This window comes from Anabrus simplex, chromosome 1, assembly GCF_040414725.1.
Source record: "Anabrus simplex isolate iqAnaSimp1 chromosome 1, ASM4041472v1, whole genome shotgun sequence".
Lineage (NCBI taxonomy): Eukaryota > Metazoa > Arthropoda > Insecta > Orthoptera > Tettigoniidae > Anabrus > Anabrus simplex.
In genome coordinates this window covers 349,949,066-349,963,134 of record NC_090265.1, presented here as the reverse complement: position 1 = coordinate 349,963,134, position 14,069 = coordinate 349,949,066, and the positions used below count along the sequence as shown (strand labels likewise).

The window sequence follows — 14,069 nt, the reverse complement described above, 5'->3', positions numbered from 1 at the left end:
ATCCCCAAACAACATCAACACACTGAACACTACATTTTAAAGTTTTTAACTACTCTACTTACCAATAACGGCGAGAGCGCGATGCAGGTTCCACCATGACTCAACTAGCTGCCGCGCAGCATCTGCACTGTGGCGGGAAAGCAGCTCCAACCAAGACACGGCAGTGCGGGCAATCTTACTACAAACACTGAATGCGCTATCAACGCAAAACTACAAAAAATACGCTCGGCAGAATTTTTTCTTTCGGGTGGGTCGCAAATGACCCGCTGGGCATAAATGGGTTAATGAACAAGGATACTATGTATGTGAGAATACACAGAAGGCAGAAGTATTCAGTATACCATATTTTCTCGCGTAATTAACACACCATTTTGACGAAAACTTTGGATTCGAAAGTTATTCAAGGAATTGAGATATTTAAAAAATCATTTACAATTTATTCACATTTAAAAGATACATCAAATATAATATACACACAGTTGGTTTAACTCATTTGCGGTTATCCTCATTTGGCGTAAAATTCCGGCGTGAGTTTTTTTCTGAAAAGTCAAATAGGGTACATCAGATAAATTGGACACGTGGGTTTGAAGTATCGACACTGGACATTATTCATTCCATTACAACCTGACAATCCGACCTGAAGTGAAATAAACATGAACCAATAAAAGTACAATTCATGAAAGTACATAATGATGACACATTAAAAAAAAATAATAATAAAAAAAAAAAACCCTGTCCAACATGAGAAGGAACGCTGCTATAATGCCTATAGTCACATCTGTATGCTTCAAAAGACACCTGAACTCTACAAGGCATGCACAATTTTATATTTATCTGAATGTACATTGCTTGGTTATAACAAACAAGAATTTTTTTAGTCAAGGGACAAAGAGTATATCAATTTATAAATTAACAAATACAACTGCAACCCACAAAAACAATTTGAAGAGCATATTTCAATCTACATTTTTTTGATTTTCCATAGATCTTGATTGATAAGCAGGTTAAATCAAGGAATCATCAACAACTTTTGCACCAATTTAACATCCATTTTCAAAAGGTGAAAATATTTTTGAGCTTTATTTTGAAGTTCTATTGAAGGACTATCTCCATGGCAGTTTAAAGTAATGCACTTTTCAAACAATTCACCAAGAATATGTTGACACTTAGCTGGCATCTTCAAAAACATTTTTAGAGCTGCCAGAAGAATCAAATTTCTTGTACCATCTTCCTTATATGTTTCAAAATTACTGACTAGAGTTTCTAAAACATATGGAGAAAGTGTGTCAATGAGTTCTCCAAATTCACCTAGAAAAACTGGTAATATGTTTGGTATGAGCTTCCGCTGTGAAATATCTACTTTATCAATCACTTTTTCAACTATACTTTGTATTTCTTTACGTTTGTATCGATGCAGGTCTACATCTTGCAATGCATGCAATACATTGTCACAAACCTCTCTCTCCTTGCAATCCATTAGTAATTTCAATACCTGTAAACACTGATTACCTACATGGATTGGAAGTCTTGTTGATATCAAACATACACATGAAATAGCTTCTTTGCTAGTCTGTAGATTACAACAGTATTTCCCTCTCAAAACTTGGAGCACTTCTTCACAATTATCTTCTGTGCAGACATAAGGTAAAAGCTGTAATTTCTTGGAAGAAATTTTAAATTCCTCCCTTTCATTAGGAAAAAATAACTGTGGATAATTAGCAAATGCATCCAGCCAATTCATTTTATTCTGTATCTTCATACGGAGCAGGAAATCTAACACAAAAATGACAGACTCTTTGGAGCTAGGCACCTGTAAGAATGTCTGCAAGCCAGGGACAACCCTTTGGATGATATCAGTCTGTAAGTGAGGATACTGCTTCTCTGTGAGTAACAGGAACAAATGTATACAATTCACCACCACAGCTGCACTCGTTTGATGGATGAGGTATGCATCTAAAATACCTGAAGAAAAACATTCCTTGATTAGCTGTAACTCATTTTAATTTAACACAAAAATATATTTTAACTGCATAGCATGCCACATCACTTGTAACTACAACTGCCACTTCATTCAAACTTACTTCATCATGTATAGTCTTAAGTCCAGCCAGGCTCGCAACATAAAATCTTTATACAGTAAACTTTCTGAATGATTTACTTATTCAATAATAGAAGCCATTTCTTTATAGAGCATGAAGTCCCTTGGAGGTGTGTAAGGTACTTTTATTTTTGCTAGTGATTTAACGCCGCAATAATACATCAAAGGATTCAGACGATGTAAGGATAGAAACACAATAGGATTGGGACGGTAGCGGCTGTGGCATTATTTAAGGTACAACCCCACGAATGACCTTCTTCAGGTTTGCCGACAGCAGGATTCGAACCCACCATCTCCCTAATGCAAGCTCACAGCTACATGACCCAGACCGCATGACGAATTCACTCAGTCCTTTATAAAACATTTTGGTCTTTCTAGTAATGTAATGTACAGTACATTCAATTATATGATACTAGCTGATACCCGTGACTTTGCTCACATGGATTTCATAATCTGATAAAAGTATTAATGGTTATGAATTTCATGTTTTTGGTCCGTATTGAACTGAGAATAATATATAATAATAATAATAACAACGTAAACGTTTCCACCTTTTCAATACTAAAATATATTCACAAAATTATAAATTACACAGTACTAGTTTCGACCCATCTAGGGGTCTTTGCTCCAATATGGCTGATGATGACCCCTAGATGGGTCGAAACTAGTACTGTGTAATTTATAATTTTGTGAATATATTTTAGTATTGAAAAGGTGGAAACGTTTACGTTGTTATTATTATTACTTATATATTACTGATAAAAGTAATCGTTCCTGCACTGAGACATCTGAAAATCCCTTAAAGTATAAAAGCTCACAAAAAAAGAGTTTCTTTAACCCCAGAAACTTTCTGTAAACCACATTTGTAGCATTGCCTTTCAGGGCTAAGATGACCAGGCTACTGGCAGAGCTAACTCTGGAACATGCGAAATAGAGCTGAACATATGAAAAACAGTCCTCTCTCACATAAAATATATATATATATATATACATGTTTCTTTATTTTTAAAGGAGATTCCAAATACCTATTTCCACGTCCGTAACGTCATGCTGGTTATAAGTGACATGAAAGAATACCTCTCTTTTTTCCAGCCTGTGCTGTAAATACAGCCAGCCATTGACTTGCAAGCAGCTGCTTGATTTGGGGAATGGAAAATTTGGCTAATGATGTCCAATAAGCATGATTTAAAATTGATTTAGGAAAATCAAGAATGCTATTAATTATTTGAGAAGAAACAAATCCCCTGGACTGGATGGTATTTCTGGAGATATGCTTAAAGAAATGGGTGAAGAAGGCTTGTACGTAATGCACTCATTGTGTAATAGGATATGGACGACGAGAGAATGGCCAAAAGATTGGACAAGCTCTATCTTAATCCCTTTGCACAAGAAGTGTTTCAACTAGCGTACAATTGCTCTGATATCTCATGCAAGTAAGATTTTATTGTACATCATAAACCATCGCCTCAAGTCTTACATAATGCCTCACATATCCATTGAGCAAGCAGGATTTGTTGCAGGAAAAGGACCACGGGAACAGATTTTTAATATGAGGCAAATAATTGAAAAATCTCGTGAGTTCTGTGTTCCTGTGCTAATATGCTTCCTTGACTACAAGACAGCTTTTGATTGTGTTGTCTGGAATAAACTATGGCAGGTTCTTGGTGAATTTGGCATTCCACAACATCTAATATCATTGTGAAAAGTCTGTATGGGAACAACATTACAACTGTAAAGGTAGATGGTGACATTTCAGTATTTTGCAGGGTGTCTGACAGGGCTGCATATTACCACCTATTCTATAAAACATCTATGCTGAATATGTGATGAAGAAAGCCCTCAATGACTGGACTGGAGGCATATCAATTGATGGACGAAAAATCAGTAACCTGCGCTTTGCTGATGACACCACTCTCCTTGCCAGCAGTGAAGACGAACGTGCAGAATTACTAGCAATGGTAAAAGATGCAAGTTTAGATTATGGGCTAAAGATCAACCTGAGCAAGTCCAAACTAATGGTAATTGACAGAGCAGCACAGATCCAGCCGACAGGTCGATTAAGGGAACTGGAAATGGTAAATGACTTTATATACCTTGGGTTAACCATCTGATACCGGAAGTTCTGACAAAGGGATGGCAAGCAGTAACAAACAGTACAAAGATTAGACTAATTGATTCTCTTGTGTTCTCTGTCTTCCTTTATGGTTCTGAGACCTGGACCCTCAAGGTAAGAAATAAGTACCGTATCGACGCCTTTCAGATGTGGTGTTTGAGAAGGATTCTCTGTGTATCTTGGACGCAAAGAAGAACTAATGCATCTATATTCAAGAACTGAATATCTATGAACGTCTCTCTTCTCGCGTCATAAGGAGAATCGTCCAATTCTTCGACATATTGTGAGTTACACGACTTATGATGATGAGGACAACAGCAATAGAAAGGTGGACTATCTTGAGAGCTTAGAGACAAAAATGTAGTTGAATAGGAAATGAGAGAAAATAATATTCCTCACTCCTTACCGCCACTTCCTCACATTAGACATATGAATGAATTAGATGAGAGGCCAAGTAGATAGCCAAAGACTAAAATAATCTGATCAGACAACAGATAATGAACATCTGTAAAAATGAGCTGACAACTGCATTGTCCATTTTCACTGTGAGGCGAAAGCAAATACTGGAAAAAATGTGGAATTATGCTCCATTGGGTGGGAGTGAAAACATTGGGGAAAACTAAGCCAGAATGAAAATTGATTAAATAAATATTGCAGTGGGATGAAGAAGTGCAATGAGCAATTAAAGATAAGAAGCTGGCCTCGAAAACCAGGTGGACGATACAACTTGATACTGACGCTGACCAATCAGTCACTGAAATGGGCAGTGGAGTGAGTGGTAGTTGCTGCAAAGAAGAAATATATGACCAACTAGACAAGCCACTAAGGGCAGTCACTGTCTATTGACTCATGAATTCTTGCATTTGCTCAACACATACAGAATGAAAAAGGCTGACAACAAAATTCTACCATTCATCCTTCAATGAAAATCTGGGTATTTTGCCGACACCTGCAATGAAAAATTTCCACACCCTCCAATACCTAGCCTTCAGTCTACATTCAGAGTGTAATTAGGACTGCGGAAGAGATGACAGCCATCAAAAAGATGAAGAATGGGAAGGCAACTGGGCCTTATGACACACCAAACCAAACCATACCATACCATACCATACCAAACCATACCTGACACTACAGCCCTGATGGGTCTTGCCCTAGCAAGTGAACTCTGCTCAACATGAAGGCCTGCAGATTACAAGGTGATGACAATACCTCTTGATTCACAGCTTCTAGATTGAGACAGCTATCTCACTGTCAGATAGCTTGTCAGTTATCCTCACGTAGGCTGAATGGCCTCGAACCAGCCCTGAGATCCAGCTAAAAATCTTTGACCTGGTCAGGAATTTAACCCGGAACCTCTGGGTAAGAAGCAGGCTCACCACTCCTTGACAGCAATGCTGGCAGGCCCAATGATATACAGGGTGAAATCTTGAAGATGCTTAGAAAATAAGGAGTAAAATTCCTTGCCACACTTTTCAACTAAATCAAGTCTAAGAACAAGCCACTAAGACAATGTTGTCTTCAATGAATGATTGTTTCTTGATGCTTCCTTTCTTCACCTTGCTTTCCATTTCAGTAAGTGTGGTTAGCCACTTCATTCCACATTATTCAGTAACTGAATTGCTTGTCGGAGATGTCTGATTTTCCAATGTTTATCTAAACCATCCTCCTCCTCCTTCCATTCAAGTATTTGATTATAATGTTGGCACATTAATAGCCTGCCTGGTGGCCACGAACATTAAGGCATCAAGTCTGTATGGTCTGATACGTGGTTATCTGGTTTGATTCCTGTTGGTGGAAAAAATGTTCACCAGCAGAATATTGGCCAACAGGGTAGGAGAGGTGGTGGTGTACAATTTCTAATCACTAGAAGGCATGCTAAAAGCCTGGATTCAATTCCAAACCCCTCCGCAGTATGCACATTGAGTGAGGGCATATGATGGGTGTTGATGGTGATTTGTACATCGGATGGGGACACGAGTAGACTATGTGCCGATACTGGGTTTTACCCTCTCCCGATCTCATTAACATCATCTCACATTCAGACACATGGATCGTCCATGGGCGTCAAATAGAAAGACTTGCACCAGGAGAGCCAAACATGTCCTCGGACACTTGTGGCACTAAAAAGCCATACAATAAATAAAAAAATATTTTATTTTAAATTACCCAATACAGTAATATGTTGCTGCTGTAACAAATGTTCAGAATTGTGAAATTATTTTTAGGCCCCTCCCCTTTTCCCTATTTAATGTGTATTAAAATATTTCATTTTAATGAATTACGAACTTTCAGTATAACTAATATATAGTTAGCTCTTTTGTCTATATTCAACTTTATTTTTTCAAAATATAACTGAAATTCATCCCATTTTAATCCTTTGGCATCCAAGCAATAACACACCTTGTTTTATGCCAGCTTCAAGTTTATTTTGAGAGAATAGTAACTTTTCATCAAAGGGGCAAAAGATCCACATGGGTCGACGCCCCAAACAAACAACATGAAAATTTTTTTTAAACTTTTCGTCATGCTTACACAACAATTACTGTATTTACTTGTGTATTTGCCCAACTTTTTTCTCTCTCACAATTTTGAGGCAGGGAATTGAGGGGAGGGGAAATTATGATGTCTTCCAATTTGAGCAAAAGTTGTATGGCCATGTTAAAGAAAAATACAAGAAATACTGACTTGCAGGCAACAGATATTAATAAATAACACAACATAATTAAACATGCAACTCAATGAATATCTAGATAAACAAAGTTATTGCGCTAAAACTTGAAATAATGTTCGGTAGGTTGTGTGTAATTGCTTTTCACTTCTACACTGCTCATGGAAGACAGAGGCCTGCTTTTGGGTTTAAGAGCGCACTTGCTCTACCGCACTCTCAGCCACCTACCAAAAAAAAAACTGTTCTAAAGGTATTCACGCCTTTTGATTATTTTATGTCATGCGAACACAAAGTAGAGACTGTTGCAACTTGCCTTTCTCATGCATGATCACTTTCATCTGATAATTCAGCTTGTAAACCATCGCTCTCGTCATCGTCTTCCATCCACATTATGCTGTCCTCTGATTCGTCGAAAGAACTGGATATGCCCGGTTTTTAAAAACTTATGCTAATCACACGCTCATGGATCATAACCCATGCTCGGAGAATCCACCGGCATATCTGTTCGATTGATGCCTTTTGAATTCTTCCCATTGGTGTAAAACTATGTGCATTCGTTGACATCAATTCTGTATAGAATTTACGTAGATAATTTTTGAAGGGCTTGTTCAATGAAACACCGACATGTTGAAGAAATGTCGGACATGATTAAGAGGTCCGATTTCATCTTTGTAATTTTTTTCCTTACGGCATCCACAAGATAGCCTCTAAAACTATCCAAAACAAGCATAAACTTCAGCTGTAATAAGGCTCCAGGAAGTCTTCTCCATACAGTATTCAGCCAGTCTTTCATCAATTCGCCAACCATACAACCCCTCTCCTGCATTTAATTGTGGATTCCTGGCAGAAAGTTTCCTTTGAGGAAAGTCTTCTGCTTAGAAATTACGTGAGGTGGCAAATTCCAGCCGTCTGTTGCAATAGCTAACATTACTGTGCACCTCATTTTCTCTGCTCTTGTACTTCTCACCAACACACAATGTGCATCTATATTGTTAATTGTGGTGTTTTTCGATATGTCAAAAAAAAAAAAAAAAAAAAAACACCGGCATTTGATTGGCATTTCCAAGCTGAGAAAGATCATAGTTGCTGTTCTGGCTGTAGCCTGATGACAAATTTCTGAAATTCTAGTATCTTATCGGTGTACACTTACAGAAGTCGTTGACAGAGTGGTGATGTTCTTCTTAAACTTAGTCCACTTCTTTGCATAAATCATACTGCTCATCCTCTACTGGCTTTGACATTTTGCGCACTGATACCGTTCCTTCTCGCCGCATTAATCTGTTTTAATCTGCAACATTTCGTGTGTTACTCCATAACCACTCTTTCTCAGTTCTGTAACATACCGTAGCACTTCCTCATCAATATGCCCATATATTCAGCGTTTTGGACTATGAAAAGACTGCGATGTTATCTTAGCCATCATTAATTTTTCCCTCTGGTTTCGACAGTATCGTATTAACTTTGGATCAACTGAAAATTCTCGGCCTGCAGCTCTTACTCCATTCGTTTCCGCGGAAGAAAGTACTCGCAACTTAAACTCTGCCGTATAACTATTATGTTTATCCATGTTTGTTAGTTTCACTTGCCAGAAAATTCAACTGTTTTACTGCACTAAAAGTTTTCACAAACTGCTCGCGACCAAGGTAACTGAAGGACTATCTGGAAGCTGGCTCAGCGTGGGATTCCGGAATGCAGAAGTTGCAACACCACTGTACCTCTTGCGAGTTATTTTTGAAAGGACCGCCTGGAAAGCAGGTGTTGTAGGTTAGGACATACCTGTCAACCCTTCCAATTTATGAGGAAACTTTCTGAATTTTCACCTCATTTTCCAATGTTCTTAATTACTATTATTTCTTCTGAATTTTAACCAATTTGACCTCCAGTGATATGTTTGTTAAAAAGAAAGCACTGCAACTAATTCCCGTTCTCTAGGAGAATATCGTAATTCCTTTGGTGATGTGCGCAACCTTAGTTTCGAGCTTAAATTGGCAGTCATCCCTACAGCTGGGAACTCAGGACAATATTCGCTCTGCAAAGTCCGGCAGAGCAACTCGAGACAGCTGGTCAGATGATCGGCCTAGTTGAGCTAAACAGAAGGCGGGAACACACACACAAACAGGAAAACCAGAGCAGGGGAAAATATGTGATGAAGATAAATACAGTAATAAAATTATATATTCTCAAACGTGAGGAGTATTTGGCAAACAAGTATCTATTTAAATAACTTCAGGGTGTGATATTTTTCAAAGCGGTCCCCTGGGTGAAGTCCAGGTTCCTAGAACAGTTTTACAAAAGGAAAGAGTTTCTCTTCTGTCCCTTTCACCTTCCTATTACTGCACACAGCATAGTCCTTAGATGATCCGTGCTCATTCTTTGCAATGAAATAGTATCCTTTCAGTCTCTCTTCCTGATTGGTAGAATGATGGGTGACCGTATTTTACTTTTTTGATGTTCCAAATGTCAGCAATGTGCTCCACCTACATCATCTTCCTATAGCGAAGATGAGGAATAGGTTGTTTGTTTTTTCTTCCTTGCGCCTGGTTGTACAGAATAAAACTGTTCACTACAGCAACTTCCAGAATCTCAAAAGATAATTTACGCCACCACTTGTGTGATTTCCTCATGAAGGCATAACTGATGTTATAGTAATCAGCATAATCCACCCCTTTCATATGCTAAGTATAGTCAGAGATGACCGCTGGCTTCTCAAATTCAGTTACTTGTCCTTCCCAAGATTTTGTTGTCGCCAGGTTAGTGGTATAAGAAAAGTCCTTTTGTCCTTCCAGGCCAAAAACATCACATCCTTTTCTGAATTCTGATATCCTTTCACTTCATGCTCTGACAGCTTCAGCATTTTTGCTTGCTGTGATAAGCCTCGTGTTAGCATGCACAATGCCTGTTTATGAAAGCACAGCTTTTTGGTTTCCTTCGCTAGATCATGGCTGTTGTAGAATCTGTCTGTGTACAAGTGGAAGAAGACCCATTTGCACTTGCCAACAGAGACTGCAACAATTGTAGTACCATTCTGCTAATGAAAGTCAATTGTTGTCATACTAGACTCTCTGTTGCCGGCTTACCGTAGTAAGGCATGAAAGCACAGATGTAGCCTGCCTTGCTTTCAGCTAATACATAAACATTCAGACCCCACTTGGTTGGTTTCATCGGTTTGTACATCTTGAAGGTGATCCTGCCTTTTAAAGCAATAGTACTTTCTTCAATAGTAATGTACTGTTTCACAGATGTAGCTCAAGCTTTCCATTACAAAACTGCAGCATAAGAAATAATCAAAATGATATTATAAGATGGTAAAATTCATATAATCTTTGGGTGGGTGACACCCGACGCAGGAGTGCAACAAAAATATTTATTTGTTGGGCTGCTCCCGACACAGGATCACAAAGGATTAATTGTCGGGCATTTTGCACAACACATTCCTATGCACCTAATACCAGAGAGCACACTCATTACAATACATAAGTGAAACTACATTTTTTTCTTAGCCGATTACAAATTGGAGAAGGTAAGCAATTCTCATCAGTGGGTTGCCTACCCAACAGCATGTGTGGAAAACTGGAAGCTTTGTTATAGCGGTATCACATGTTAGAGTGCCTTTCACCAAAACAGCTTACTAACAAGTAACTTCTCTGTATTACAAAACTAAGGATGTAGTCATTTTAGGACTAATATTGAATAATGGAGAATGCGTGTCCAACCCTTGTCCCGTTTCTGTACAGGGTTGGTTATGGCGTGAGGTGAATCTTTGTAGCAAACTTTTACGACTGGATGCCCTTTCTGATGTCGACCTGAATTTTTAAGTGACTCCAAATCCAGTATCCACCGGGATTCAAACCTCAGCAATCTGTGTGGAAAGTCAGTAAGCCATGGCATCAATCTCGTATCCCAAGCAAGCTTACATAGAAACTTCATATTTGGGTGGTGGTGGTGGTGATTTTTGTTTTAAGAGGAAGTACAACGATGTAATCATCCTCTCTGAACAAATAAGTGGAAAAGAAATTTAAAATATAAAACAAAATTATTTATTCAACAAAGAAATTTGGGAACGCAGTACAAAATAAAACAAAAAACAATTATAGTATTAGGCCGAAAGGATTACTAACGTATCAAAAGGGAACGTACGTTCCCTGAGTAACACTACACTTGTAATTTATATAACCTTGATAAGTTCACTGTCGCACATAAAGCAGATGACGAGATCAGCAGTAGTCGCGTCATCGGCTAGTATGCGTTCGAGTGTTTCCTGCAGGCTGAGGCTCCGTCTTAGGCCAGAGAGATTGGCGCACTCTGTGAGAATGTGGGCCATGGTGAAGTCGCCACCACAAGAACACACTGGGGGGTCTTCCCTCTTTAGGAGATAAGAGTGCGTGGATCGTAAATGACCTATCCTCAGCCTGCACAGTACTATGGCCTCTCTCCGTGAAGGTTGGAAAGAGAACCGCCACACGGTAGTTGTCTTCTTAATTGATCTCAGCTTGTTGGGAGTTTGGATATCTAGCTACTCCGATTCCCAGGACGCCAAGATGGTTCGACGTAGCTGAGAACAAATATCCTTAGCAAGTACATTGACTGGTCTTGGAGGTAAAAGTACAGCTTCCTTTGCAGCTACATCCGCAAGTTCGTTTCCCGCAATCCCAATGTGGCTTGGAAGCCACACGAAAGTGATTCTGGTGTCAGCATCCCTTAACCTGGCTAGAAGGTCATGTATCTGCTGCACCAGTGGGTGTTGCTAGAAATAGGTTTCAATAGACTGCAGAGAGCTTAACGAATCGGTACACATAAGAAAGTGGCTTCTTTCGTCAAGCAGTGCAAACTGCAGAGCCTCTAAGATGGCGTAAAGCTCTGCAGTATACACGCTACATAATTTAGGGAGCGAGATCTTCGTGCTCATATCATCAATGACGAAAGAGCAACCAACATTACCTCCAATTTTAGAACCATCCGTGAAGATAAATCTCATAGCCGGATATTGGTGAACGAAGTCCTGGAAATACCTCCGATAAACGGAGGAATCCGTGTTCACCTTGGGTCCACGGAGCAGATCTAGACGTATATCCAGTCGCAGAACCAACCACGGAGGTACCTCGCTAAGAGTTCGTTCAAGACAACCGCTGATATCAATATTCAAATCATGACACAAGCTATCAAACCGAAATCCAACCGGCCGTGTGGCATTCGGCTGGTCTTGGCACCGCTGGTGGTATTGGGTACGATAGATGCATTAATAGCTTGGATGTAGCGGCATTTCACGAATTTTGGCAGCATACTTGAGGAGTAACTGCTGCCTCCTTATCCGTAAAGGTGGAACTCCCGCTTCAGCGAGTAGGCTGGGAATGGGGCTAGTACGGAAAGCACCCGTTGCCAGCCTTACTACACTATGGTGAATACTGTCTAAAAGGCTCAGCGTAGATTTTGATGCTAAGCCATAAGCTGCACTTCCATAGTCAATCCGGGAGAGGACCATAGTCGTGTAAAATCATAGCAGTACTGCACGGTCAGCCCCCCACGAAGTGCCGCTGAGAAACTTAAGCATGTTAAGTCTCTTCATGCAGGCAACCTTCAACTGATGGATATGGGGCTGCCACACAAGTCTCTTATCAAGATGGAGACCCAGGAATCTGCAGGTGTCAACCACTGGTAAGATACTGTTTCGCAAACGGAGCTCTGGTTCGGGATGCACTGGCCGACGTCAACAGAAGTGTACAACAGAGGTTTTCGCTGCTGAAAATCAAAAACCGTGTTGCAGGGTCCATCTGTCGACTCTGTTAATAGCTTGCTGTAGCTGTCTCTCAGCAAACGCCACCCTTCCAGGGCTGTAATGTAGAGCTAAGTCGTCTACATACAGCGAAGGAACGACTGCAAGCCCAGCAGCGGCAACTATGTCGTTGATGGCGATTGCGAACAGCGTGACACTCAGTACCGATCCCTGAGGTACTCCATTTTCCTGAACGTAATATTGAGAAAATGCATTCCCTACTCGGACTCGAAAGAGACGGAGTGACACGAAGTTCTCAATAAACGTTGGCAAATTTCCCCGAAATCCCCACTGGTGTAGTGTGGAGAGAATCCCATATCGCCAGGTAGTGTCGTGAGCTTTCTCCAGGTCAAAAAACACGGCGACTAGGTGTTCCTTCCGGAGAAAGGCCTCCTGAATGGCGCTCTCCAGTCTGACCAGATGACAGTGGCCGACCGATGAGAGCGAAAACCACACTGGTAGTTAGACAAGAGACCCTCCTTTTCCATGGCCCACACAAGACGCCGGTTAACCATCCTTTCAAATAGCTTACAGAGGCCATTTTTTAGGCATATTGGCCTATAACTATCCAGAAGTTTTGGATCTTTACCTGGCTTGGGAATTGGTATCACAATTCCCTCACGCCACTGAGATGGAAACACTCCCTCACTCCATATTCTGTTGAATAGGGTGAGGATATCCTTGAGACATCTGTCACTCAAATGCTTAAGCATTGGTTATGGATTTTGTCTGGTCCAGGAGCCGTATCTCTGCATAGTGCGAGTGCACTCCGCAACTCCCACTCCGTGAAGGGCACGTTGTAGGGATTGGAAGCACTAGAGGCAAAAGAGAGATGGTGTGCCTCTGCTTCGCGCTTAATAGGAAGAAATGCAGGGTCGTATCTCCTAGAGCTCGACGTATCTGCGAAATGTGACGCGATGTGGTCTGCAATGACTGAAGGAATCGTAACTATATCTCAATTAATGGAGATTCCAGGTACTGAGGGCACATTCTGTACTCTGATAATACGGCGGAGTTTTGTCCACACTTGTAATGACGGAGTATGTGCCATGATGGATGACGCATACTTTTCCCACGTAGATTTCTTACTTTCTCGAATCAAAAAACGGGCCTTCGCACGCAGACGCTTAAATGTGATATGACTGGCCATTGTAGGATTCCGACGATAATGCTTGAAAGCCTGTCGGCGATCACGTATGGATGCTGCAATTTCGTCCGTCCACCATGGGACCGCACGTTTGCGACCTTTTCAGCAAAGGAGATGGAGAACTCCGGAGCAGCCATGGATTTGAACTTCCTCCGGGCGTCTGGATAAGATAGCTTATCCAGAGTTTTTATCTCCTGGATCTTCTTCTCCTGCTCGAATGTGGGGCATTCCTTGGAGATTGGAGCATGAGCACCCGGGCAGTTGACGCACACA

The 14,069-nt window shown here is 40.5% G+C and overlaps 1 protein-coding gene across 1 annotated transcript in view; it reads right to left on the bottom strand.

Annotated features, from left to right (window-relative positions):
• Positions 1–742: 742 nt before the first annotated feature.
• The window catches only part of LOC136856780 (AP-4 complex subunit beta-1), a 65,132-nt gene continuing 51,805 nt past the window's right edge, over positions 743–14,069 (bottom strand). Inside the window, exon 5 of the mRNA XM_067134885.2 lies at positions 743–1,962. Coding sequence (XP_066990986.2) covers positions 1,010–1,962 — 953 coding nt within the window. The 3' untranslated portion in view covers positions 743–1,009. The remainder of the gene's footprint in view (positions 1,963–14,069) is intronic.